Genomic DNA, 27,894 nt, shown 5'->3' with positions numbered 1-27,894 from the left:
GCTTCCATGCAGAGCAGCGCTGGAATGATGGTGATTCTTTTCAGAGTGGGGATCTTCACTTGGTGAGCTGCAGATCACCTACACTCTCTCTGCTCATCCGTAAGCATTGCCTTAGCTCTTCACAGCAGCTCACCCTTTTGATGGGACTGCTTGCTGTACATGGTGAATAAGGGTAACAGGGCAGAATCTGGCCCTGTTACTCTTGTCAGTGGTTGGATCAAGTTGGGCACCATTTAGTATGGTAATTTCTCTCAACTGGGCATTTTGAAAGCACCAAAATATTTGGGGACAGTAGTGCTCCTGGGATTCCATGGGACTGGGAACATCTAGGTAAAAAGGGCTCCAAGAAATGCGAACTGATGCTGCAAAACCTCTCTAAGTAAAAGAGCAGATTTGGGGATAGAGGCATGCTTGGAGTATCAGATTGCCCAAATTAAGTTCTGACAAAAGAACTGGATTTCTTCTTGCTGAGGTCTAGAGATCTAGTCAATACCACTGTTGAGCTGCTTATGTCTCCTGAGCAGTACAGGCACAATTCCTGGGGTGTGGAGTTGGTTTTTACCCATCAGCTGGATGGGTATTTTTGGCTGAAGGCTGTTCCAGTGGAAAAACTCATATCGGTGGGTGTTGCTGAAGACAGTACTTCTGAATCACTGTGGGAACCAGTTCATTGCGGGTGTGCACCAAACTCGTGGTGATACAGGGGGAGATGTCAGTATCTCATCTTCCAAGCTTTCCTTAGTCTTGTTACTTTTTCAATAATTTGTGATTTGTTTAATGTAGCTTTTCAGTGAAGAACTACACTGTATGTTAGGGATTTTTTTTTTTTTTTAATGGAGATTGAAGAGTAAGGAAAACTGGCCTTCCCTATGCTAGAGACAGAGAAGTTACAGCTAGAAATGAATTCTTGGGTCTTCTGTTCCATCCTCATTTGCTAGCACCTTTTTTTTTTTTTTTTTTTTTTTTGTATACTAAACAGTGTTCAAATATATGATTCATATTAATTAGGTTTTTGCAAAGTACTGCACACCTCAACTTGAACTGAACCAGAAATAAATATATTGCAATATATTAACATTTTATTAGTTGAGAAGAAGAATAGGATGAAGGCACCTACGTGAAATCCAAAGTATGAGCTTCAGATTGAATTAATACCAGCAGTGCCTTGAGATTAATTTGGTTACTATGGGTACAGAATAAGAAATAGTAGATCATAATGTAACTATGTTTACTGATTCATTTCTGGCATTAAAAACTAAAACCACATTATACATGCAACAACAGCCTTTTCTTACTTGGAAGAAGGTGGGTACCTTTTAGTATTGTAGTGAATGTTGCCCTCTGAAAAGTGCCAGTACTACAGTGGAAGATGTGTGCTGTTCTTATAGAGGATATGCCCCATCACAAGCAGCAGAACTGCAGTACACCAGAAGAGACTTGAAACAAAAGATACTACCAACTCAGGAAGCTGCCAGTCTTCTCATTAAATATCTCTTTTAACATGGTAACTTCTGTTTCATGTACCATTTAGCTGGTCAAATGTGATTTTTCTATCCTTGCGCCACTTCTATGTCATCAGTACATAGGACAAGGAACAAGTTTTGCATCTTAAGATGTTAAAAGCTGAGTAATAATAAAATAATGCAATATAAATACTATATATTCAGAGAGCAGTTATTTTAAGGAGTTTCAGTTTTGACATGGCTAGATTAAGTATGAAGCTTTTTGTTTTTATACTTACTGTCAAGAATACTGTTAAATACTGATACCACCTCCTAAGAGAACAACTTTTAAATACCAAAATGAAAAGGATAAGCATTAAATATTTTGGTAGATATATTGTGCCATAATGTATACTGTCTTGTTCTTAATACAAGGCACAGTAGGGCTTAATTAAAAAGTGATTGTACGATCTATCACAAACCTGCATTAGGGATATGGATGCCAAGAAAATTAAGTTGAATAGGTGGTGATAATGAAATCGATATTTTATTGAATAGCTTTTATTCCTATGCCTTTGTTTGCTATTCTTGCCTTCCTGTCAGCAGGTAAGACATTTTCCATCCAAAATTCTTTGAAGGAATTCATTTAGTCTGATGCCGCTTTGTTTCATTATTTTATCAGTGTAAGTTATTTGATTCATTTTTCGACAGAGTAAAATGCCTTGACAAAGTTCTGACTCTGTCAGAGCAGAGCATGACAGTAAACAAAGAAAAGCAAGTCCTTACGAGCTCGTTCCTGCTAGGAGTAACTAGCTAACAACTGGTACAAGGGTGATTTTCTATTTCGTGTAAGCAAAAGTCACAGTCACTCAAAGCCTCCAGGGCAGCCCCACAACTGGATTTTAGTGCAGATTTCTCCTATTCCAACTCCTAGTGTGGCTTTAGGACTTGCTAAGTAAAGTGTTTAGCATTAGAGAACAATGAAATATAGCATAATACCAAGTGAAGAATATATACAATAAAAGTAAGTATTTGTATAGCCTGGGCCAAAATTCCCCTTTTTGTAACTTCATCAGCCTAAATGCTATTGATTTTTCAGGTACCACTGACCTGAAATTGCTGGGATTGTAATTTGACCTATACCATTAAGGCCAAGCAGAATCACAGTTTTGAAAGTGTAATGCAAAGAAATAGTTACCGAGTATTCTGCTGTCTTGTAATTCTACACCAGTCACTCAGTTCAGTGCACTGTTGCAAAATCTCTTCTTTAGATGGGTAGAACTGTGTCTGCAAGCACTGTAGAAAACAATAAAAGAGCTTATTGTTCCCCTTTATATTTTTAAGAGTGGTGTGCTGCAAACCAGACAGCCTGTGCTTTCTGAACAGAGCTGCTGGGGCAGTCAGCACAGCTCCATTTTCACATTCCCACTTACTAGTTTCAATGTTGTCAGTGTCCTTTTTGTGGAAAAAATCAAATAGCCAAAAGGGAAGGCTGGTTTTCATGAGCTTTCTTCTTGTGTGTCTCAAATGGACACATATCACATATTGCAGTGCACATTGCAACTTGCAGCTCGTCTCATGCCTGGGTGCAATAGACAACATGGGATAATGGGAAGAGGAGAAGACAGGCACAGCACAAGGCTCTTGAAAGCCATGAGAGGCAATGAAAGCTTGCATTTGTGGTATGCAGCAGTATAGATATTTGAAAGGTTAGGTTCTGTCTATTTTTAGATAGCCTTCACATTGGAACCGATCTAAAAATGAGGGGGACATAAAAATTGCACGTGTCTCTCCGGATTTATCAGAGATTTTTTGACTAAATGCATTAAAAAAGGCACCTCTGAATCAGAGATACTTTTTTTCTAAAGTATAGCTGCACTTCTTATTTACAAGAAGAGTCTTTATGTTCTTGATTAAAATGCCAGTGCTGTCTATTTCACTCCAAGATCAGCACTTTCAGATTTTAGCAAAGTTAAAGAAATATGACTTTCGTACTCATTGTTTGGGAAGATTTATTCACTTGTGTAAATGAATTTTAAAAAATTGGCAAGGCCTTTTATCTCGTATAAAATAAATCTAAAGATAAATGATCTTTTCCACTAACATCACCTGTCATTAAAGTGGCTAAATGAAAATCAAAATGTGTTGCTATTTAGTGCCTGCTCGCCTTTTTACGGGAGATGAAATTGAGCATGTTTACTGGGCAGGAATTGTCAGTGATGCTTCGATTTATAGCATTGTCGAGGATATAAATTAACAACCACCATGTGTTTTTCCCCACTCTCCCTGGAAGATGGTAGCCCTGTCTCTCAAAGTGTACCTTTCCAGCTTGCTGTGCATGCTTTTACCCTTCCTTAAAGAAAACCAGTAAACAATATAAAATTGTGGTGCATTGAACTGAAGTGCAAATATTTTTCCATGTCCCTATAAACAGAAGTGCATGTGAGAATGAAACAGCTGGAGGTCTACCTCCAGAAAACCCCAAGGGATGTGTCACACTCATTTCTCCAGTCTATGCAATCTTGGTTTAATAAATTGGTAATAATATTATGATGAAGTGCTCTTTGGTGTTGGTTTGCTGTTTTTTCAGAGTTGTGGGGTTTTTGTTGGTGTTTTGTTATTTTTTTTTTACATAGCAACAGAAATTAAAATAATCTTCCATTCCAACAGTTTCCTATTTTTACTTGGTTCTTTGTTCCTCAGAGAGAAGGGAGAAGGCTGCAATAGGCAATAGGGAAAGGTGCACTCTGATGAAGTCTCTGTTTCAGTGTGAATTGTACACAGTCCTTTCAGTGCTTTTGGTTAAATGCATTGCCCTGACTTGCACTTCGACGTGTGGAGTTCAAAAGAGCAGAAACAACAAATAGTGTTTAATTGAGCTAGACTGTTGGGGAATTTTACAATGGTAGAGATCCATTAGGGACAAACATAGAAGCAGCAAACTTGCCTTATTTGTTGATAGACATGAAGTAATGAAAGTACAGTTACAGCTCGTTCAGGGAGGAAGCATGAATCTTCCTGGTACCCATTTAGAAAATAATATATAATCAGTGTCCCACGGCAAAGATGTTCAGCAAATACTAAATTTCTTGGGAACCAAGATGTCTAAAATGGTGATAGCTGATGCAGTCTATCTGCTTTACTCCTGTTGTATTCACAGGGGAAAGCTGGGGAAGCCTGAATTGTAAAAAAAAAAAAAAAAAAAAAAAAAGTGGAGGAGTTTCTGCTTTGAACTGTCTTGGTCCCTCCTTCTGTGATAAGGTCTGATTCAAAGTCTGCCTAAATCCATTTAAAGATTTCCATTCCCTTCCAAAGGATTTAGAGCAGTTACCCCTTCTAGCTACTTTAACCCCCTCTTTTACTTTATTGCATTTTCTCATACAGGTATTGAGGCAAGTGATTTGGAATAAAATAAAATAAAATAAAATAGTAACTTACTCATATTTTCTGTGGCTAGTTTTCCCATTCCATCTCTGCACTAGCGTGTTTGGCCCTGAGTCAGAGGTGAAAGTACTGACAAATTTCTTGTCAAAAGCATCGCTGGAGGAGGGTCAGTCTCTAAAGGTTTACAGCTGCACTTTGTATATCTAATAAGCCCTGGGCTGAATGCTTATCTTCCTTTATTTCAGTTATCTGAACTGGGGATGGAGGGAGGATGACATCTCTTGCCATTTGTGCAACTTCTTTAGATTAATATTGCAGCTCCAAGAAAAATGAATAATTGGACTTCTGAGCAGGGAGTGGAACCACGAAACCCATAGGGATTCCTCTAGCACTAGTCACTAGTTTGCATATTGAAAGTTAACTGCAATTCGTGAAGGGTTCTGGCTAAAAATAACTCCAGGGCTCAATTTTGGCTGGCAGGAACTACTAGTTAGGAGGTCAGGCAAAGCTGATCCTTCAGAAGCCTTGTCTGCATGAGACTGTTGGGTGTCTCAACGAGGTGATCCCATCTCTGCTTGGCTTGTCCTTGGTTGACTCAGGAAAATGGGGTGCAGGGGCTCTGAGGAGCTGGGGAAGGGGACTTCTGCTGCAGCCTGGGAGCTTCAGAGGCCAAGCAGTGAGTGCTGGCTGCTGCATGAGTGGAGTTATGTTCTCCACTGACAGGAGGTTCCACAAAAGCTCTCACACTTCCACAAGCAGCCATAACCCTATAAAGGGCAACTTGATCCATAAGTGTACTAAAAAAACCCCAACAACCCCACACCAGGTGTTCTGTGTGATATCTTAATTTTATTTTGTTTCCCTAAAATTGTTGCAGAGCAAGTCTGTGGCCTGTGTTACTAAAATCCCATCAGATTACTACAGTCCAGAATTATTTCCACATTATACTTTATTTTAATATGAAAAATGCCAAGAGCTAGGCCCAAGAAAAAAGGCTGACTCAGTTCCACTGAGCTCTATCTGAAGAAAGTCATATTTGAAGATGAGGGATGTGTTGGTAAGGCTGTCTGTCATCTCTAGTTTATTAAAAAGAATTGCTAGGAGGCACTAAAACTGTCCACTGCCTTTCCCTCTGTTCCTTCACTCAAAGGTGCTTCATTCACATCGACTTTACCATAGCAGTTTTGTGTAAAACAAGATTTGATTTTAGGGTGTTTAAAGGTTACTGTTCTCTCCAGTGCTGTGCTGAGCCTTGCGTGTGCTCCACTGCAGTCACCTTACCAGCCATTTTAGAGAGGAGATAGCCTGTGTTATGGAGATGAGAGATTTTTTCCTCCCTGTGAGCCTCGGCGTGGATCTGGTGAGGGAGTGTGCTCCTCTGCACTGATGTGGCAGCCTGGGCATCACAGCTCCCCTTCAGGCTGGGAGGCCCTGTCTGGGTGACTAAATGGCCAAACCCCAAATGCAGTGTTACAGGTGGGTGGCCACCTCAGTAAAGGCTGGTACCTCCCACAAACTTGCTTATGGTTGCACCAGAGAATCTCTTCAGTACCCTAAGATATCAAATCCGTGGTGGTTGTTCATGGAATCATCCTCTTCAGATCCCTCTCAGAAAAGGTCCCTAAAAACTAGATTGGCATTCTGTGAATAAGTCAGGGAAGAAGAGCTCCAGGGTAATTTCTCTAAGCGCCCAGGGGCAAGGGTGCAAGGTGGATGGTAATACGTGTAATGAGAAGGGTCTGGGTGGGGTGTTCCAGACCTATGCAGTGTTACAAGTAAATACACGGTGTATTTGTATCCCTGAAGCTTCCCCATGTTCTGCCCTGTGTGGCTGCAGCTGGAGAATACAATTGCCTATTGCCAGAAGGGCGTGAGCATCCCAGCAAGGCTGGGAGTGAGAGAGGAAGGGGTCAGCTTCTGAGTAAGGGCAGATGTTCCAGGCCCCTGAACAGGAATGTCAGAAACCAGTTCCTTGGGTCTGATGATATCAGATATGAGCAGGCTTTGGTCTCTTCCCAGAGACTTGAATGTGTGGAAGGATAAGGGGATAATAAGAACTTTATGACTTCTTTTGTTCCAAGGAAATATCAGCAGTGAGGTGAGTAAAGGAGAGATGATGAAGATCTGCAACGGTCTGCGATTTTGATGTGGTCCTGCCTGCTCTGCCAACCTGCAAGACAGTGCAAAACTGGAATCTGTCTCCTTGGTTTGCCTGGGTGTCTGCGCTCAGACAGCACCACAGCCTCCCCAGGAAACGGATGTGTTTACGTGGCTCCGTTTCTCAAACATATAGAGGTCATAAATTTAAAGGTAGATGCTCTTTTACAGATCAGCCCTTCTGTAAAACAGTAACACCCATGTGAAAGACGCTCATATTCCTTTTAGCAAGCCTGACAAGCTGGATTTCCTGCAAATCATAGCAAATGAGAGTTCTGGAGAATGCTCCAAATGTTGGAGGGAAACAAGTGACAAATATATTTTTTACATAATCAGCTAGAGTGGGTTAGTTTTTCTTGTTTATAATAATGAGTAAATGAAACATACTTATAAAGAGGGTGATGTTCAGGGAGGTATAAGAAGAATGGTAAGATTTCTTTTAGTGGGTACCTGTGATCCCCCTGCTTCACTTGAACACTCCTGGAAGGTTTTACTACAAGCACCCAATTACAAAGAGTTGTGTGTCTGCAAGCCTGGTAATCAGGTAATCTGCACTGATAGTAAATAGTCATAGTCAGGTCCAGTTGCACATGAACAAGCAAGTGATTTCCCTGGCATTCAGTGCTGTTTATTTGAGCCCTCAGTCTGTGGATGCAGATGTGGCAAAATTCAGCCTGGTGTCAGTAATGTCAGTAATGCATTGCTGTTCGGAGAAAGTTATTTTGGACTCGCGAATACACAGCTCCTCAGACAGCAGCCTGTGACCCAGAGCTGGGCCAGAAATTAACTTGGCCCTTGAGTTTTTCAGAGAGCTGGTACAGAGCACTATCCTGGGCTATTCTGTTAAAAAAAAAATAAAAAAAATCTCCAATCATAACTGCCCTACCAAAACTAGAGAGAGCAGATGGCTTTATTCCGTTGTAGAATTACTGCACCAATGAATGCAGAAGCTGAAGGAGTTTGATTCACTAGCTTACGCCATTGAGGGTGTATTCTGGGTAGGATGAACTGGATAAATAAGGAAAAGATGAGAAAAGGGAAAAAAAGAGCAAACAAATAGGATAGAAGTGGAACAGAGAGAATGGACTGGAGAACAAATACAGGACTGTGCAAAAAATAAGAGTAAAGAAGCACAGAAGGAAGATTTTAAATAAAAAAATTAATAGAGTACATATACTTAATATAGAACGCCATTCACGCTAACACACACCTTTGGACTGCAGTTTGCTCTTTTATATGCAGCATTGGCTGATCTTTTGCTGTAAGGCCAGCCACTCTTGAAGGGTTGAGCAGAGAGGGTTGAATTGACATGAGAACTGATTCGCAAACCTCATCTGTCTGAAACTCCAGCACCATTTTTTGTACAAGTTTCCTTGTCCTTACTCCACTGGGAAAGTAGCAAACTTCGCCAAAAATCAGCAAGTACCATAATCTTGGGGGGCAAGGAAAGAAAATATTTTTTCCTCAGTGCTCTAATGAAGGGGCTATGTTTTGGTCATGAGGTCTCCAAAATCAGTAGCTTCTTTGAGAAACCTAAATTAGAGGGAATAAGAACCTGACCCATAGCTAGAAAACGTGGGTGAAAGAGGAGGAGAAAAAGATAAAATGATTGCTGAATCCAGAAAAAAGTCAAGGACAGAGGGCTTGAAGGCTTTGGTCTTTGATTTGTATTTTCTGTTGTTGCAGGCAGCTGTATCTTCCAGTCCTCTTAGAAATGTGTCAGGATTTGGGAATTAGTGCCTAAATTTTGTTGGAAGGCTTACCAGAATTTTCTTTAATCATGGCCCTTAAAGAAAAGTCAAAATCTGGGAATTGCTGAGATCTGGTACAGACTAACCTGAAAACAGGGGAAATGCAGTGATTAGAGAGGTGGTCTGATAAAGGACATTTCAACAGGGCAGATTGTGTCAAAGGGACCCGCATTCTTTGTCAGCTGAAGGTGGGTTTTCTTTGTATGTGTTTGTTATGGAACCAAATATCATGTGTGTATGCGCTCAGATATTGCCCCACAAAAGATGTTTGTGCAATTCTTTAGTGTTGTCAAAACAGAGGGAAGAGCATTGCTAAAGCTTCTAGGGAATGTTCAGAAGGCAAGGTTTCCTTTGAGGAAGCAGCTTAGGTGCTGGCTGGGTTTCACAGGTTTTCATTTGCAGAGGCGGAGGCTGCGTCATTTCCAAACTACACCACCACTGCAGCTGTCTTCCTTGCTTTTCTCCTCCTTGGGGCACTATGCTCAAAACCCACATTAAAACATGGGGAAAAAGAGATCCTAGTGGGTAAATTTATACTTTGGCTGGGGTTAGACACTTCAGTTAAAAATACATAAAATTCTTCCCAAGCAATGTGGAACCCTTGTTGAAATCTCACAGCCTTCTGTAGTTGGGAGTTTTGCTTGGCATCTCTTCCAGGTAATGCTGGAACTGCCAGCAAAGTTCAAGCTATAATGTGGACAGGGCCATAGAGAAGCTCTGGGGTTTCCGTAATTATTACTCTTGGTTGCTCCGTCTGTAGTGCACTAGAAAAGTTCTTCAATCTCTAAAGCTTGTATGGTGAGAGCACCACTAAGGTCACAGTTTATATTTATCAGTTAACTTGCTAATTTGAAGGGAAAGCATTGAAGTGGAAATGTAGAAAATAGAAACAACATGAGCAGGTCAAAATATCCAAAACAGCAATATGAAATGTTCCAGTGTAAATACATTTCTATAAAAGGTGTGAATGAAATTTCAGAAAAAAAACCAGATGATGGATTCGGCACAGTCAATGAACATAATTATAGGTAGGTATTGAAGGAGAATATTCCACCAGCCATGGATCCACAGATAATAATTAATAAGAACTGACTCCACTCCAGGCAGGCAGGTGCCCAGTATTATTTCACAGTTGACTGTTCAGGGGGTAGAGGTACTCACCTTTGCCACAGATCTTAATAATTTACTGCAGTTTTATCATTAAATCAGCATATAATTGGGAAGGAAATAAGTTGGGGTTTTTTTTGTTGTTGTGAGAGCAAAGCAATACCGTTAATTTAATTATTTGTAGGAAAGGCTTTCTGTAGTTATTCTGTATTTTGCTGTTTTTTTTATTTTATTTTATTTTTTTTTTTTTTTTTGATTAAGTAAAGTAAAAACTGCCATTTTTGTCATTAGTGCTTGGTGAAAAATGACATTGTGATGTGATTTGCAACTTAAGCACAAGCTCGGAAAAATGTACATTTTATCAGGACTGGCAATAATGAATTACAAGGAAACACAAATAAGCTAAGAATATATCTGAGACCTCCTACCATTTCTGAAGATTCCAGTGTCTGTGGGAAAAAGGCTATTTCGAGAATTGTACTTATTATTTATTTTTTTTTCCTCTCAGCAAAATTGCCATAGCCTTGTATAATAATTGAATTCATTTAGTCTTTAGAATACTCAAGTTTGCAAATAACAATGAAAATGAATATTTCATGACACGGAGGATGATAAGCTATAGTTTTGTAACTTTGACTGGTAGCCCAGCACAAGGGAGCCAGCATTTACATTTCACGGGAATTTTTGCATGCAGAAAATTAAAAGAACTGCATCTTAAGACCATAAGCAGGCAGGTGGGGATAGTTAAACAAGACATTTATTTTTGAGTTTTCTTTCCCTGTTCTGGACCACAATTTGCAGTTCAGCTTGGTACATGGAATTTGTTGTGCCCGCGATGCTAAGGGGCATCCTAAAACCAGTTGCACCTGCAGCAGCCCCTATTGTCTGGGAAAGGCTTTGACGGGAGACAGGTGTTAACCGCGTGTCTGGGTTTTCACACGACAAGAGATGTTTTAATTAATTTATTTTCAGTGAACAAACGCTGGGCTCAGGTCAGGGGGTACAGCAGTGCGCCCTGAGGCAGCTTATAGAGGCGGGCGGGGGTCACGGCGGTGGTGGGCAGGACGGAGGCAGTTCCTTGTAATAGCCATGGTGTCTTGGGGAATGCACTGAGACAGAGGAGTGATTAAAGAGCAGCTCGCAGTACTGTAATCCATCTGGGAGCGGGATCAGGCTTCCCCCTCGGAGCAGGTGAGATAACTGTAGGAACGTTTTTTATAGATGCTGAGTCCATTTCAGAGAAATGCTGGGGTGGGGGGCGGGGTTGCCGATAGATTTACCGTGGAAAAACTAACTTGAGTTGCAATTACCTGTGAGAAACCGTAACCTAAGCAAAATACTTGGGGAGGTGCAAAAAAAATGTCGGGAGGAGGTGTAACTTTTGCCGAACTCTGGGACAGCCTGTCCAAAGAGAACAGCGGCGGGGAACGGGCTGCAGGCACGGGAAAAGGTGCTCGGGCTACTCAGAGCACGCAGGCTGTAGCTCGGCTGGGAGTCACTTCACTTTTGCTTTATTATAAGCACAGCTCTGCCTATTGTGTGCTGGGGTCGGGGGTGGGGGGGGAAGACAAAGCAAGCTAAGAAATTGAAAAAGATGGGGAGGGGTAGGAGCTGTGCTACGGCCGGAGCGGCGTTCCGGGGGTGTGGCGTGGAAACGCGCTTTGAATCGCAGCGTGTCGCCGCGGCCGCCGAGGGCTGAGCGGGTTTTGCGAAGATTTACTTCACTTCAGGCTGGGTCTGCCCCTGGTGACGTCACGGGCTGGAGCAGCGGCTCCAGAAGGCTGGATGAGTGACAGCCCAGCCTACTTTTTAATAGCTTTGTCATGTGACGGGGAACAGTAGTAAGACAGGTGCCTTCGGTTCACTCTCAGAGAGGGTCTCGTTGCCTGCATGAGTGTCTGCTGCCTGCCTGCCTCTGGACTGTAGTTTGCCAGCTTTCCTGCCGTCGCTCCGCAGCTGGATGGCGTGGGACATGTGCAACCAGGACTCTGTATGGAGTGATCTCGAGGTGAGGAGTGCGCGGCCGTGGGGTGCCGGCGGCTGGCGGGGCCGTGGGCTCGGCGGGGCAGCGGCAGGACGGCCGAGGCGGCGGACTTCGCAAACAAGTCCGTATCTTATCTTAACTCCAGTAAGTTTGCTATTTTAAGGTTACTCTGCGATGCCTTGAGCAAATCAAAGCTGAGCTCCTGTCATCAGTATAGTATCTCCTGCAGTTGGAAACTATTTCCATGTGCCTCTGGCTCGCTTTCCTGTCATATGCAATATTTATGCTTTAAGATACTGATATGAATCGGTGTCTGAAGTGGCGTTTCCAGTGGCGTTTAGTGGCCTGGTTGGAAAAATGCCATGTTTATTTAGAATAAGACTATTATTTCTTAAAAAAAAAAAAGAAAAAAAAAAAGAAAAAAAAAGTTATAATTAACTCATGGCTTCATATTTTAATTCCTCGTTTCACTGTGCTCTGTCGAAGGTTTTTTCCTTGTTTATCAGCTGCAGAATACAAACACGCACACAGGAATGAATACCCTGTTGTTTGGCTTTAGATGCTTTTAAAAGAGCTTTCTGGAAGGAGACGTTTCCCTGCTACTTGTGGTATTGGAATACTGACGCTGTAGCTAATGCCCCGTAGAGCAGGGTTCACAGTCAATCTGAGTAGTCCAAGAAATGGTTAAATCCCACTGCACAGCGCAGACAACAGGATGAACCATGAGAATAGAGTTTATGCAGGACTGTGAACTGCTGCTGCTGCCGCTGCTGCTGCTTGTGTAAAAATAGATGGCAATACATCAAATCCACAGCTTCTGCTGGCTGCAATTCATAAAGGAAAAAATAAAAAAAGGCAAGCAGCCCCATGGTAATCTTTGGAGTATAATGTGAGGTTTGAGGATTTCTGCGTGTTTGCATTCAGCAAAATGGAGCATTACCTGAAAGTTCAGGCAACTTGCGAAGCGAGGAAAACTTTCTTTGGACCCCGTGGAGAGGAATCCTGAATACAGACTTGCTCAAAGGAACTAATCCTCTGGCTTCGAGCTTGGAATAAGTGCTTAAAATGCTCCCCTTGGGCAATGGGGGAGGGAAAAACAGGTTACAGGCAATGCTTTTTAAATAAGATGTTCATGCTGTAGAGAGCTGCCTATCTGAAGTGAACTGTTTCCAGGTTCTCCAGCGAATTTTTCCTGTCTGGCAGAGCATGTATGTGGATTCTCAAGTCATTTTGTCATGTTTTAAATATTTGCAGCTTCCTGTTGTATCTGCAGATTTCTGTTTGCATATTGTAATTGGTCTTATCTTGTTTTGATTTCTTGGTAAAGTGGAATAGATATGGATAATTCATATGTCCTGTAGCTATTATGAGTCAAGGCAGTAAGTGGATGACTTTCTGGCTCCAAAGTCCTAATTGTTTCTGAGTGGCTGGAGTATCCTGTGGGTTGTTGTCTGGCTTGCAGCATGGGTCTCAGCTGCCGTAGCTTAATTTTTCCATCATGTATTATTCTTAATGCTGCTAGGAACTGATTGAGGAACCAGCTTCTGTGGAAATACTGAAGATTTATTTTAATCACTAGAGTTCCTGCAGTAATTTCAAGCTAGTAACAGAATAGATAATTTATGTCAATGACTTTTTCATAGTGCAGTGAGGGAAAGAAAAGAACCAAAAGAAGAGTTTGATCTCAATATTAATTGTGTGGTGGAGGGATTAACTGTGGGTAGGATTTTGCCAATGTGCTCCTGCATTGCACTTCCTGTAGCAACACTAGCGTCTGTGTGCTGCGTTGGCTCAGGGGATCACCTTTACTGAGCTAAAATAACGCAGGCAGCAAGTGCTGGAAGCAGCTTTCACTTTGTGAATCATTAATATTTGCTGTCATTGTAAAATGTATTATATTCTTGCTCACATAATGACAGGACAGCGTGTTGTTTAATAAAGGCCTGCATCACTGTAGCTGATCAGCGTCCCCAGTGCTTCACAGCTTAATGAAGGTGATGTACAGTAAGGTTGCAAAGATTGATAGAGAGAATCCACATGACACACATTTTGTCAAGTCTTTCTTTCTTTCCTGAGTTCATCCCCTTGGCGCTTTGAAAAACTTGTTAAAAATAAAACAAAGATTATATTTTCATTAATATAATTAATATGGCACAAGTCCAGTCTTTTTTTTTTTTTTTTTTTTTAATTTACCTTCCAAGGCACAAAAACAGCTAAAAGGTTAATGGAGAATTATACTTAATTATAATGATTCATTACCATCAGTGCAGTTAAGCTAATTTACTGTTTGCGCCTGAACTAAGAGAAAAAAGGTCTATTGGAGTGAAATAACGTACAGTAATTAGCCTTTTGTGTTTAGTGACTGCTTCATCCTCCTAAATATTACTGTAAAATTAGGGCTATAGTTATGGAATAACTATCATATCAAATAACAGTGGGAAGACAGTAAAATGTGTGCTAGCAATGCAGGTGCACCTGTTACAGATGTATAGGCAAACAGCAAATATCAGCGTGTCAGATGAGGACAGTTTTAGGACTTGGAGTGTTAAATCTGGCATCATGCAAAGGCCAAATATAAATTAATAACAGGAACACTTGCTGCTAATGTGTCTCAGATTAATGTGCTCTGTGTGCTCAGAAGCATAATGTCATATTCAGAAACATTGATTTTATTATCATGTCAACATTGGCAAGGCATATATACTTCATTTCAGCAGTTACGTTTTTAGGTGACATTGCAGTCACTATAGGCAAATGAAAGCAGCGATAAGCAGGATTTTTTTTAAATACCATTGGTTATGTTGCTTCAAAAGCCCACTGTAGGAATTTAAAAATGCAGATTACCAAAAGTAAACATGTTTAAGTAGGTGGTTCACAGGGTGAAGCTATTTTTATAAATGAAAGCAGTAACAGATCAGCAGGATACTTTAGAAGTCTATGGCATCAGTTATAAGCTACTGACCTCCAGAACACAAACCTGAGAATGATACTGAGAATCTACCTTTTCACTCAAAAACTAGATTATCCTTTAATGAGATCAGAGATTTCGGCCAAGCATCAAAAAAGGTCATCTCTATATTATAAGATTGCTGCCAGAAGGTTGAGTCTCGCACTAAAGAAGAGGAAACTATCTAACCGGTGGGGTTTGTGGTGTTTTTTTGTGTTTTTTTTTGTTTGGTTTGGTTTGGTTTGGTTTTTTCTCCCCCCCCCTTACACTCAAAATAATGGTAAAAAAATTTAGATTAAAAAAAAAAAGTTAAAATTACTTAAGTGGGATTTTGATTTCTTACAGTTCTATGGCCCCTTAAATAATAGGAAGAAATACAACTGCTATTTCAGAGCCTTGTTTTGCAGCCTCTCAGCTTCCTTGCCCCTTGGCCTACTCTATGATTATCTTGTAGTGTCCTGGTAGACTTAGAAGTTGTCTGGTAAATTACAGCTCACACCAGCTGCACCAAGTCTTTGTGCCAACAGACAAAATCTTTGCTCGCGGCTGTGCTGCTGCATCCAGCCTGTGCACTGCAGACACACCGAGATTCCAGGGACAAAAACCTCAATGAAATGCACCTTCAGCAGCTTTCGCTTGCATTGCTGTAAAAGGTGGTCCTTGCGAGAGTGACATAACCAGCATTGAGCAATTCACGTCCATGGACACTGTTAGTGCCCTACAGACATCTGCCTTCAGAAAGTGGCGCTTTCTCCATTGACTTCAGGCCAAATAGAGGTTGGGAAATCATTCAAACCACCCGGTCAACTGACAGGAGTTGAGGAGGTCCTGCTGTTGCCCATTCTTACTTAACACAGTGCTAGACATACGGTAGATGCCCTTAGACTCGATCGACTTTAGATGGTTTTTAACCATTCAGCACCTGGTGCCTCTGCAGCTCCACGTGTGCTTTACCGTGTGCTCGTATCGACGTAGATGTTCGGAGATGAGTTACAAGGATACATGGTACAGTGCAGTAGGAACTGCTTAATTGAGCAGCATTGACATATGGGACTCAGCTGTTTGCCAAACTGTTACTACGTGTTTTCTATAATTAGGAAATGGTTTTGGTGGATGCTCTTAACATTTCAATTGCTGTGTTGAAGTGGGTGTATGTTATTAATTTTTTCTTCCTTAGTAGGTCAGTCAATACCCTTATCTAGCTTCATACTGGCATGTAAAAGGACACTTACTCCAGGTTTGTTTTTATTTTTCCTCACTCTCTTCCTAAGTTGTGCAGACAGAAACATTTTGCACTGCTGAAGAGGATTCCTGCGGACTAGACTTTGTTTACTGCCTCAACCAAAATGTTTCACAGACCCTCTTTTAGGATTACTGAATCAGAGGCTGCCAGAAGAAGAAAACCCATTTGGTTCTCTGAGTACAGCTTCTCTCTGGGGATATTTAGGAAACCAGCTAGGATAATAGATGTGTTCACACCAAGCAGGTGAAAGGCTGCATGAGCTAACTATGCCCATCACTGAGACGAGAATATAGGGATATTTCGAGCCACAGTTTGGTTGCCAGGTCCCTTATGCAGAGCTGGGAGGCTGTGGTTTGTGCATCAGGAAAAGAGCACAGCAACGTCACTAACCCATACTTTTTTATGCCCATATGGTAGCCACCATCATGAGTGGCTGTAAGGTTCTGTAGAAGTGAAAGTGTGACTGTCTCCAGCTTGAGCTAGCCTCCAGGGCAGAAGGCTGTAACAGGCTGTGCCTCTTTAACCTGAGTGTATCAGGAAATGCATGACAGACCTTGCCCAGAGGTATTCATCTGTAACTTCTACCTGCACTGGTTCACTCTGAAAGGAGAATAAGGCCATGCTTTGGCCTCTGCTGTTGGATTTAAAGCTTTGAATATGATCATTATCAAATGGTATAGGGAGGAGGAAGGTCCCTGGACAGAAATGTGATAGAGGAGGCAGCTTATGCCCTGCTGTTTTCCCTGCCCCTTTATGTACCTATATAGAGCTAATAATTACCAAATACTATGTGTTTCTTCTTTCAGAAAACAAAGTCAATCCTAGTGATCCTGTGCCATAACTTAATTGAGGCTTAATTCTTATCCCATGATATTAATTAATAGATTCCTGGTAATTAATGAAACTATTTCTGTGTTGCTGTATCCTGCAGTGTGCTGCTCTGGTTGGTGAAGACCAGCCTCTTTGCCCAGATCTCCCAGAACTTGACCTCTCTGAACTAGATGTGAACGACCTGGATGCAGACAGCTTTCTGGGGGGACTCAAGTGGTACAGCGACCAGTCAGAGATCATCTCCAACCAGTACAGCAATGAACCCACCAATATATTCGAGGTAAGGCGGGACGATGCCAAGTGCATGTTGCAAAGTCCTTAATGGGTTTTTTCTTTTTTTGGGTTTGTGGGGTTTTTTTTTTGTTTTTTTTTTTGTGTTTTTTTTTTTTTTTTTTTTTTTTTAAATTAGCATGGTGGACAACAATTTATTATTTTTCCACCATTAAGAGACAGGAAAACTGCTGGTGTGTTACGGGTTCTGACTGGTTTCTTTAATCCTCATGATTAAAACTAGACCTGCAATCTGAGGGGTGGGGGGGGGGGAAGCCTTAAAAGGATTTAAATGAAATTTCTGATTTTTGAGAGGAAACAGCTGAAGAGTTCCTAGAGCACACTGCCATGTGGCATCACAATGAGGAGTTGCACTGTTGTCAGCTACAGAGCAAAACAGAAGCTGAAACTTTTTTGTTGTCTTCCACTTGAATTTCTCAGCAAGAAGCAGAGCACGGCACAGCAGCTAGCTGAATGAGTAGCTGGAACTTTTCTAGTAAAGATTTTTACCACTCAGGGCTTCACAGTGCAAGTTACTTGCACATAAATTGAGAGGTCTGCAATTTGTTTATGTGCAGGGGAGAAGAAGGTGGCAGAGAAGGCAGTGAGGGCTGTCAGTAGCTCAGGGACCAGCTCAGTGTTCTTATGTTTCATAGATCTCCTGGTGGAGAGCAATCTAAAAGTAAAAGTCAAAGGGTGATAGGAGAGATTTAATTGTTTTCTTTCCAATTGTGCACTGGGGGTTAGGGTTACCAGAGGAGGGTTACTGTGTCTTTATCTCTGTCTTGGTCGTCTTTCTTTTGTTGTGTAAAGCCTTCATAATTTACCTTGTGGTTTCGGGCAGCCGTGCCCCTCCTAAACTCTAACCTCCTTCCCTCCTTGTTGATAGGAGAGGCCATAGATCGTTCACTGACAGGGAAATTGGACAATAAATTGATTAGCTGGCAGGAAGACATTGTACAAAAGCAGGCTATGGGTGCTGTTTCTCACACACCAGTACCACGGCTCCAGGAAGTACAGCTAGCCCTCTGGTTCCAGAAAGCCCCAGATTATCATGGTAGAATTTTAAAGGCTGGAAAAAATTAACTGAAATGATACCCTAAAATGCTTACCTAGGATGTGATGTCCTGAATAAAATTCTCCTTCCTTTGTACACAGCTTTAAACCCACAGTGATCTCCCTGATGCAGGTGAATTGCTCTGGATTTAAACCGCTGTAACTGATGGCAGAAACTGGTCTTCTCAGTTTAGTTTCTGTAATTTACATGCAAGTAACTTGGAATTAATTTTATTTGAATCAAAATAGCCCTGCAAAGCCTTGTGCTTAGGCCCTCTTTTTTTCTTTACTTGTATAATGTTCCACACTTTGTTTTACAAAGTTTCCAAATCCCGTCTGGTTCTTGAATTGCGCTTGTACTGCCTCAGGCAGGGTAGGGTATGTTGGTGGCGGCAGGGGGCAGGGTCCACGTTTGCAGCGACTGTGGTGCAAACTTGTCTTGCTTTTTTTATAGCTGAGGACGCGTATTTTTTTCACATTCTTCAAAGGCCAAATGCAGAAGCATTTTCCTTTAGGAAAAAACAGTTGAAGATGCAGATTTTCAAAGTGTGAGTTCCAAATAAGTAATACAGATGTGTATTTGCCAAATCTAAGCATGCAGATTATTCCAGTAAAACCAGTGGAACTTGACCACCTCGTTGCTTGGCCTGTGTGGTACTGCCTGTCTGCTCTGATGACCACAGGTGCTGAGTATAAAGTTGTCTCAGATGGGTAGTGACCATTCCCTTACACACCTTGTATAGGAAACAATTCCTGTTATGAAAATCCAAGCATGTTGCAAACAGCAGGACAACCACCATAGGCTGGTAGTTAACCTCATTGGGAGATGGTGACAGGGGCAACATCTCATGGGCTTGTTTGGGTCTGTCTGGGGATGAGCTGCCCCAGTGTGAAGAAACAGGGGGATATGTGTGGAGAAACAGGGGCAATGCAGCTGGGGGAATGAATCTGCACAGCAAGTAATAGGTCAGAAATAATAGTTTGGAAATGAAATATGCTGCTTCTTTCCTAACACACAAATTCTGTTGTTTTCTTTCCTCACACTCATTGACTTCAGCTGCAGGCTGCAGTGCTGTCTCATCACAGCTTGGCCCATACTTACCTGTAGGGACAAATTGTGCCCTAATGGTATTTTACAATACTGCAGTGCAAAATTAGACTATTATCAGCTTCTTAGAGTGTTGCATTTACATTTCTTGGTTGCTTGGCCTAGGAAGATGGGAATGAAACCGTTATTTTCTTCTCCCATACATTAACCCTGTCCCCGTTCTCCACTGTGCAGCTGGATACTTTGCACTATTTCTTGCCTCTGCCGCTCAGTAATGTGACGACTGGGGGTGCTCAAGATCAGAAGAAGATGTCTTCTTCCTCCAGAGGCTATCTCACATACTCTGTGAGGAACTATTTGTTTTAGCTGCGAGAGTGGAAGTTTTGTGAAGTTTCTCAGTTGGTAATCACTAGATTTTTCCATATTGATCCTCAATGGCTTTTTAATAAAGAAAATAACGTCTTTTTATACTTTTTTTTAACTTTTTTTTTCTCTCAGATTATTTTGGGAGAAGAATGTTTTATCTAACTCAAGCTTCCAGATGAGGCATTGTCATACAAAAATAGAAATACAGCCTATTTGAGGTGGAGAGGAAGCGACCAGAATGACAAGCAAATGATGGGAAGTACATGAGCAGTGTTAATTGCCAAATCTAGCCTTGAGTGAAACACACTGTCCTGTGAGGTATTAATGCAGTACGTGTGGCATTGTCTACATGAGGGGCAGTGTTCAAAAGCCCTTTACAAAGTTCCTGAGTGTTTCTTTTTTTTAAAGAAAGTGCACTTTTTTTTAAAAAGAAAGGTTTGTATTTCATAAAGTGAATTTTCAGTCTTTCTGCAAATCATGTTCCTGAAAGCTCACTTGAGCTGAGCACCCACAACCTTAGGCACTTCAGTGGCACTGGGAGTCTCACAGACTAGAAATGATTAATAGTTACGGTAGCAACCAGGAGCCAAGTGAGATAAAGGTCCAATTAGTCTAGATAGTATGTAAGTGTTAAGTATAAATCCCTGCTCTCATCCTCTTAGGTGTGATGAGATACTGGTCTTCGCCCTGGGATTAAATCACACCAGTATTTTGCACACACCTAATTCATCACTGCATCATTCTGCTCACATGCCAGCGTAACCGATGTGAGTCCCGAATCAAGCCTGTACTGCCCCAGCACAGAGGCAGTACCCAGCACAGGGGTACTGATGTTTGGGCTTACGTACATTATGAATTAAGTGATTTCTTTCTATTCCCAGCTTGATCACTTTGGTTTTTCTCCTAATTTTCTTTGCCTGTTATTTGAAAAGATAAAATGAAGGAATTCTTGCCCCTCAGGGCACTGTCTGTTGACACAAGTTCATGCAAGTAAATAGTTAACAGGTCACCCAAGACCAGTTACTTAGATGGTTCACTGCATCATTCACTTTTATGATTTGTTTTTGTGAAGAACTAGACTTTAAAAAATTGTATTTGAAAAAAAATTAATTTGGCTACTATCAGAAAATCAAAATGGTTAAATTTTCATTCTCAAAGCCAATGCTATGTGAAATTGTGAACAAACATACGACTTGATGTGCCATGAGTGAGAAGGCTTTTTGTTCATGAAAACTGTTGTTCCTTGAGGCTTCTTGAAATATACTGTACCATATCATGTAAGATTAGTCATATTTAAAATTATTTATGATCCATGCCTAGCATTACGGAGAGGGAAGTTATCTACAGTGGGTGTTTCTCTTTGTTTGCATTTTTTGCAAATAACTCAGCTGATGGTAAGAGAAATTTCAGCGTGTAGATAGGCAATAACCTGTTAAACTACAATGAACCTGTGTAAAATCATAAATCTTGTGCTTGGCAAAACACTTTCTTTAACCTTTAAAAAGACTTCTGAAAACCCACATTGCTTACCCTTCTGCAGATTTAATTTTTTTACATAATTCTATGTTCCAAAGCAGTGCTCACAATATTTGATGACTTTGTTTTTAATTATTTTTATAGGTGTATCTCAGGTTACTTCTCAAGGCCATTCTGTGTGCCACATATTTGGAAAGCCTAAAATATAACTGTGTTTTAATGTAGACTGCCAAAAAGGGCTGTATTACAAGCAACGAGAATGTGAGGAGGGGAAGAAATACACTATGAAATGCAGACTGTCTTTCCCCTGGCATCAGGGGAATGCATGGAGATAAATGATTTCTTACTTATTTGGAAGGGATTGTATCAGGGAGATGATGAGTGTTGAGGGAAACCTTAAACATCACCAGGGTACTTGCATTGGTTCAGATTATAAAATCCCTCATGTTCTGTGGTGCTGCCGGTCTCTTTCACCATTGCAGGTTATTCATTCAAGGTTTGCAGCCAGATTGATTAATGAATTACCAGATCTTGCGTAAAATGACTTGGCCTGACTTTTAAACAACCACCAATGTTTTCTTTGCCAGTCTTGTGACTGGTGTTAATGGGTTCCAGAGAACTGAGCCTATACAGACTTTCTGTAGTGGCCTTCCCTAGTATTTTTTCCACTTTTTAATTTTCTCCAAAACTAGTAGCCCAGGGCAGGCAGTTCAAGGAGATACAATCTCAGGGGAAAAAAAAAAAAAAAAAAAAAAAAAAAAAGACATAGTAGTCAAATCCTTGATGGCTGATGCCCTTCAGTGCCAAATCAGCATGATTTATCATAGCCATCTATTCAGCACAACAGAGGCTGGAGGTGAGCTGCATGGTGTACCTCACACAATATGCATAACTAGAGCTCTGAACTTTGAAGGAAAGCCTCAGAGCTATTTGCAAAGTGCTGGTGCTTAGTGAATACTAAATTACATTTAGGAAATAGTCTACTGCTACCAGTTATACTTCATTTTTATTCTTGACACAGACACCTAAATCAGAGAACAGTAACATTTCAGAGATTATGGTAGCAGTTTGGGTATGTTCCAACACTATAATAGGATCAGAATTTTAAGGCCTTTTTTATTATTACCAATAGTCACTTAGTTTCTACTGCAGCGTACTTTGTAGGGAATTACAGCTTTTACTAAAAAGATTAAAATGCTATTATGCAAATGATTGCAGTATGTTATTATGTTTACAAATTAACATCCATGGCTCAACACACAAATTAACTAACTATTCCATCTATATTATTAAGGATTTAATAAAGTAACTGTTGATAAAAATGAGGAGCTTGGAACAGTTAATAGGAGCTGATTGTGATTTAACATAGAACTTAAACATTGTGTTTAATGTTCTAGATGGCATAATGGCAGAATAAAGCTTCTCAAAGTGCTTGAAAGGACTGTGATTGTGTGCACCACATAGCAGGCTGTCTGAGGCCCCTGAGGGCATGAACAAAATAGCTCTGGGCAGTAGCGTAGAGCACACTGGTGAATCTGGAAGCAGCACAGGACCAAGTCATATCAACATGTACCTTCCTGCTCTAATAAGTAGGCTTTTTTGAGATTCAGATTCATGCAGATTGAATGTTTTACATGATAAGCACATATATTTGGGTATTTGGGAACCTGAGTCCCTCTAAAATGCATCCTGTAATGATCTGCTTCTGTGGCAAATTGGATTTCATTGCATAGAGTATCACTGTATGGTAGAAAAAGGGAAGGCTGAGTTCAGTCTGAGATGACTTTACAAACAATCCTGCAAGTAGTTATTCCTAACAGTTCATAAGAGATCATAAAAGCGAACAGATAAGAGCTACTGAGGTCCTAGAGAAATGAATGTACTGTATGTGGTTATGGGATAGATTTAGTAGTGAAACAGACAATGTCGTAGTTTAATACAACAATAAACGTAAAAGGCAAAAGATGCAGATTTGGAATAGGAAACTTTATAAGAATGATGAAAGGTAACAATGTATCATAAAGCCTACTTGTGAAACTAGGAGAAGACCCTCATTTCCAGGGAAAGGAGGTAGCAGACACTTTACATCCTAACGGAGCAGTGTCACATGTCTTGTGTGTTTGAATGCGTTGCCTTTACCAGTGTCTGTGGTCTGACTCAGGACTCTGCATCTGCTAAATAGGAGACCAGCACAATAACATCCTGTCTATGTGGGATGATGTATGTAAACGATAATCTATGATTAGCTGTGCTGGCATTTAAAAAGGCTCAAGCAGTAAGTGGAATTTATTTTACTCAAAGCAGCTGCTCTGTAATTGGAAAGAGTTTATGCAAATGCTCTGTATCTAGTGTTACCAAGGTGTGCTGCTGCTCCTTTTTTCTTTCCCGCTTGGACAAACTACAATGCTTTAATGCAAGAACCACCTGGCATGTTGGTTGAAACCTTCAGGCAGGAAAAAAGTCCCAATTAAGCAAAAAAACAATTGCTTTGAGAGTTTATTGTTTGACATGTGCGGCCACCAAAACCGTTCCCCAGGCGCACAATCAAGAAAATGCGAGTGATCCACTTCACGGTCCCATTAAGGAGACATTTCACCTAGAGCAGCCATGGCTTGAGATGCTCACTGTGCTGCTGCTCTGCAGAGCACCTGTCCTTTTTCTAGGAGGGAAGGGTAGCACTCACCAGAGCAGTAGTAAGCTAATTAGGTCATTAGAGGGATGTCTTGGCCTGTGTTAAAACCAGCCCCTGAGGACACTGTGTTACACTGTGTTCCCACGGGCTATGTAGCTAAATACGAACTGGTGTCAGCTGCCATACAAACAAAAATGTAATAGCCTCCTTTCACAGAGGTCATCTTAAATCCACTTTGGTCACAGTCACACTCCACATCTGTTTTAGTGAAATGCAGCTTCTTAAGGTGGTGTTTGGACTTCATAAGCACACAAACAACCAAGCTGTAAATTGCTACTGCTGGAGTTATTTTGAATAAGTATATACTGTTTCATATTTATAATGGTGAGGCTTCATAATATTCACAGTGAATATATAACACAGATCAGTTCAACAAGCATGAAATTGTATGTTGTCAACTTGTCACATAAATAGAGCTATATTCCAGCTTACGATAATGTTGAACTAAATATTTTCTCCCTGGAACTGCTGAGAGGGTCACAAAAATGTGGGACAGTAGTCTTTTGTTAGGAAAACAATCCCAGACTCATTGCTAGTGGGAAGTAAATATTTCTGATAAGATTTTTCTGGTTTTTTAATTCCCCATTGACTTACCAACAGCAACAGAAAGCTTGCCTTTCTTAGACAAATGCTAATTGGTTAAATAAAATTTATTTCTGTTAATGGTTTTGTTTCTAATGTAACCTTTTTTCTTTTTTTTCATTGATGCTATTTTTGCTCAATGCATCATTGCTAATTGCTACTAAACTGTCTGTCTTAACCCTGGCATGCTCTTTCCCTGCTGCCCCATCCCATTTAGCATTAACTCTGGCCCATGCCATTACAGAAGGATAAAGTTATCACAAGTCTTCATTTAGGAATTGTTTTTCTTTAGTTCCACTAACCTATTGTACGTGTATGGGTCAGGAGGAGGAAATTGCACAGAGCATATTTGTTGCAGAGAGAAAGGAGCAAGTTTTGGTATTGAATCATGATGAACTGTTTTTGCCCTGTGAACAGAGAAAAAAATACAAAGAGTTTATATATGTCTGTGAAAACTTACCTTCTTGTAGCTTTTGTTGCGCTACTGTGGGTAATCCTCAGATGCACTGGAAATTTGCAGCCTTTCTGGAGGAGTGCTCCCTGCCAGCTTTATAGGCCTCTTTTTCTCCAGTGTCTTAATTTTTATTTTGGTAGCTTTGTGCAGGTGCACGCAGGATCCTAATGCCTTTGCTAGTGATGGGCTGCAGCCTTGGCAGGCTTGGAGCTCTGACTCTGTGTGCAGGCACACTCAGCCGTGGAGGCTGGGTTCAGGTCGCGGTGGAAATCATCCCCTTTGCAATGCATAGCTGGTTGCTTTGGCTGAATCTTCTGTTCTGACACAACAGAGCAACAGTCTTGCTTCGTAATGATTGAGAAATTAATTAGCACTTTGTGGCGGTGATGAGTCTGAAGGGCCATGATTGGAGTTTGCTTTTTACCACATGCAGTAATCACTGGGTTTTGTTTATGAAAGCACAAACCCAAAACCTATTGAGATTTTGGTGTTGTCATGAAGCGTGAGCTGTGTGATGCACTAGAATAATACTTCCATTTCCTCACACACATCTGTGCTTTTGTGCTTTACTGTGAGTAACACAATGGGGTGCTGGTCCATAATGGGTACTTCTAATCACTAAGACGATAATCAGAAGAACAGTATTTTCTGTGAGGAGCTGCAGTGGCAGCCTCAGGCAAGTGTTGTTGCCTTGTTGATTTTTGACAGGTTTGAGTTGCCTGAACTGCTCACAGCCATCCAGCTTATCCCATAAAGTTTAGGAGGATCATCCCTTCCAAGCATATTACAGGGCTGGAAGTGTCAAATGGGCAGGGAGAACTTCTGCTCCTGGCTGCTGCCATAGCTGCTTCTTGAAGGCTCAGCGATATTAAATCTTTATCAGGATTTGGAGGCGCCAACATCAAACGGTGTGAGGGACTGCAGTTCTCTCCTATAGGAGATATACTTGAATAAAAATAGAGAAATTGGGTTGAAAAGTTTCTTGCCTCTTGTCAAGGAGGTGGTAATAATGTTTATCTGGAAGATTGGTTTGGTCAGAGGGATTTCCACATAAGCAGCTAAAAAAAAAACAATGGGAGTTCTCTCCTGGCATGGTAGTTTCTCCTGGAGGACAAAAAATTCTTTCTGAAACTAATCCAAAACCTTTGCAAAAAGTCCGGTTTTTCTTCTCCCATGTTGCTGTAGAAGCAGTGACATAATGACCCAGGAAGTGCATCAGAGACCTTAGGTAGTAAATGTTATGGAAGTGAGACGTCTCACTGGAATTTTTACTTTGGTGGGAATGCTGCAGGCTTGAATATTTCCTCAGAGCAGTCAGTGACCAGAAGTAAAAAGGAGGTATTAGGAGAATTTTAGAACTCTTCTAGTATTAGGGATTGGTTTGGGGTGTTTTGTTTTGATTTTTTTTGCTTGTATCACTTGGCTAGGTAGATCTAGCAGTAATGTTCTCCATTCTACCAGGCCCTGTGTGTTGAGACTGAATGAACAGGAACTTTGGCCTATTGGTACCCACTTTAAGAGGGCTTCTGGGTGATGTGTAGGCAGCCAGGTAGTGCACGTGACAGTGTGGGTGGTAAAGGATGAAGAATGAACTTGGGTCAGGAAGGGCTTTGCAGAATCGTAGAGCGGTTGAGGTGGGAGGGGATCTCAAGATGCCGTTTGGTCCAATGCAGCCATTTCGGGAAGGACTACATGGAACAAGAAGTTGAAGAAATCTTTCTGTGTTCCTCTGCTGCTGCTTGTTCCCTCCTTGAAATTACTTTATTAGTACTGGTAAGGAGTTTCTGATCCCATTTTGAAAATTTTAGCCCACAGTCCTAAGTGACTGTGGAATTTTTTTGAGACATGCCTGTATATAGCTAGAAGCCTATTATTGCCAAATCCTAGTGTTTAGAGGAAGATGGGTTGCAGTCAAGGGTTCACAGTCTGGCCTTGATTTTCCTGACAAATTGTCATATTAAGGAAACCTACTTCTTGGGCTAATCTTAGCTTCCACAGGTACTGAGCTTGTCCATTTTCACGGGCTTATTGTTGGACTAGTGAAACTGTAAAGTGGTCAGGTTGAAATGGATGCATATGCAATTATTTTCATAAACAAAACATAAGTGTATGCTTCCTGACCTCTGATTGGATGTACTTTGTTAGGCATTTGACCCTCCAGGCATACACAAAGGAGCAATAGGCTTTTATTTTTACTTGTCTGGGGAAACATGCATTTTAGAAATTATTCTTCTGTTTTTGTGTTTGCTTTACTGTTTTTTCTCTCACCAGGACTGGTGTGAATTTTCTTGGCTGTATTGACTGTCCTTAAAAGCCCAACAATCACTCTTCACCTAAGTATGAAGACATCAGGCAAAACATTGGCAACAGTCACATCAATTGCATCTGGGAAAAAGCCAAAAAACCTTGTGGATTTTTTTCTTTAACACTGCAGAAACATTCATCCATTTCCAGTGAAAGGGTGTCAAAGTGCTTCTGCTTGTGTGCGATGGGAGTGTTGCCATGTCTTGTCATTTTCTTTGCTGTTGATCCCACTCTCCTATAGGAAGGGTCAGGTCAAATGCTTCTCTGAAGACCAAGTCTCCCATTTGCAGCAGGAAATCTCTCGGGTGGAGAGGATAATGTTACAAAACAGAGGCTAACATTACAAAACAGCTCTGCTGCCTCTGGCGCAGTCTGGAGCATCACAGACCCATAACTCCTATCATGTCACTCTTGCGGCACCTTATTATCTCTGTTTTTCTGTAAATCCGATCTGAGACTGTCATTACCAGTTTCAGGTAGGTGAGCACCATCTGGGTGAAATAACCATGTACCGGTGATGGGCTGGAGGGGGCTCTTGTTAGTTAATCATCCCTACCTTCCCTTTGATGAGTTAATTTGTCTGTTGAGCCATGGAAGAGCCCCCAAGAGCTCCCAAGAGCCCCTTGGTAAAATTCTGCCAACAAATGGAAAGATAGGGATGATTTCACTCTTTTTGCTGGAGCCTTTGCTATCTGTGATATTGTGAAATCATCCATAATGCATAACTTTCTGTGCAATCTTTTTGTTACAGCTCTGGAGGCATATTACTTCTTTGTGCATTTACTTTTTAACCATTGTCT

The 27,894-nt window shown here is 41.1% G+C and overlaps 1 protein-coding gene across 4 annotated transcripts in view; it reads left to right on the top strand.

Annotated features, from left to right (window-relative positions):
- The window catches only part of PPARGC1A (PPARG coactivator 1 alpha), a 371,480-nt gene that overhangs the window by 289,187 nt on the left and 54,399 nt on the right, over window positions 1-27,894 (top strand). Inside the window, exons 1-3 of one of the 4 annotated variants that reach the window (XM_040065896.2) lie at window positions 10,899-11,032; window positions 11,713-11,849; window positions 16,947-17,126. In XM_040065896.2, coding sequence (XP_039921830.1) covers window positions 11,802-11,849; window positions 16,947-17,126 — 228 coding nt within the window. In that variant the 5' untranslated portion in view covers window positions 10,899-11,032; window positions 11,713-11,801. Of the gene's footprint in view, window positions 1-10,898; window positions 11,033-11,561; window positions 11,850-11,921; window positions 11,970-16,946; window positions 17,127-27,894 lie in introns of those variants that run through there. The other 3 variants (XM_040065898.2, XM_040065901.2, XM_040065895.2) reach the window with 3 other exon arrangements.

Source organism: Hirundo rustica, chromosome 5, assembly GCF_015227805.2.
Source record: "Hirundo rustica isolate bHirRus1 chromosome 5, bHirRus1.pri.v3, whole genome shotgun sequence".
NCBI lineage: Eukaryota > Metazoa > Chordata > Aves > Passeriformes > Hirundinidae > Hirundo > Hirundo rustica.
The sequence above is the reverse complement of the archived record's forward strand: the minus strand, read 5'-3'. Positions and strand labels throughout refer to the sequence as shown.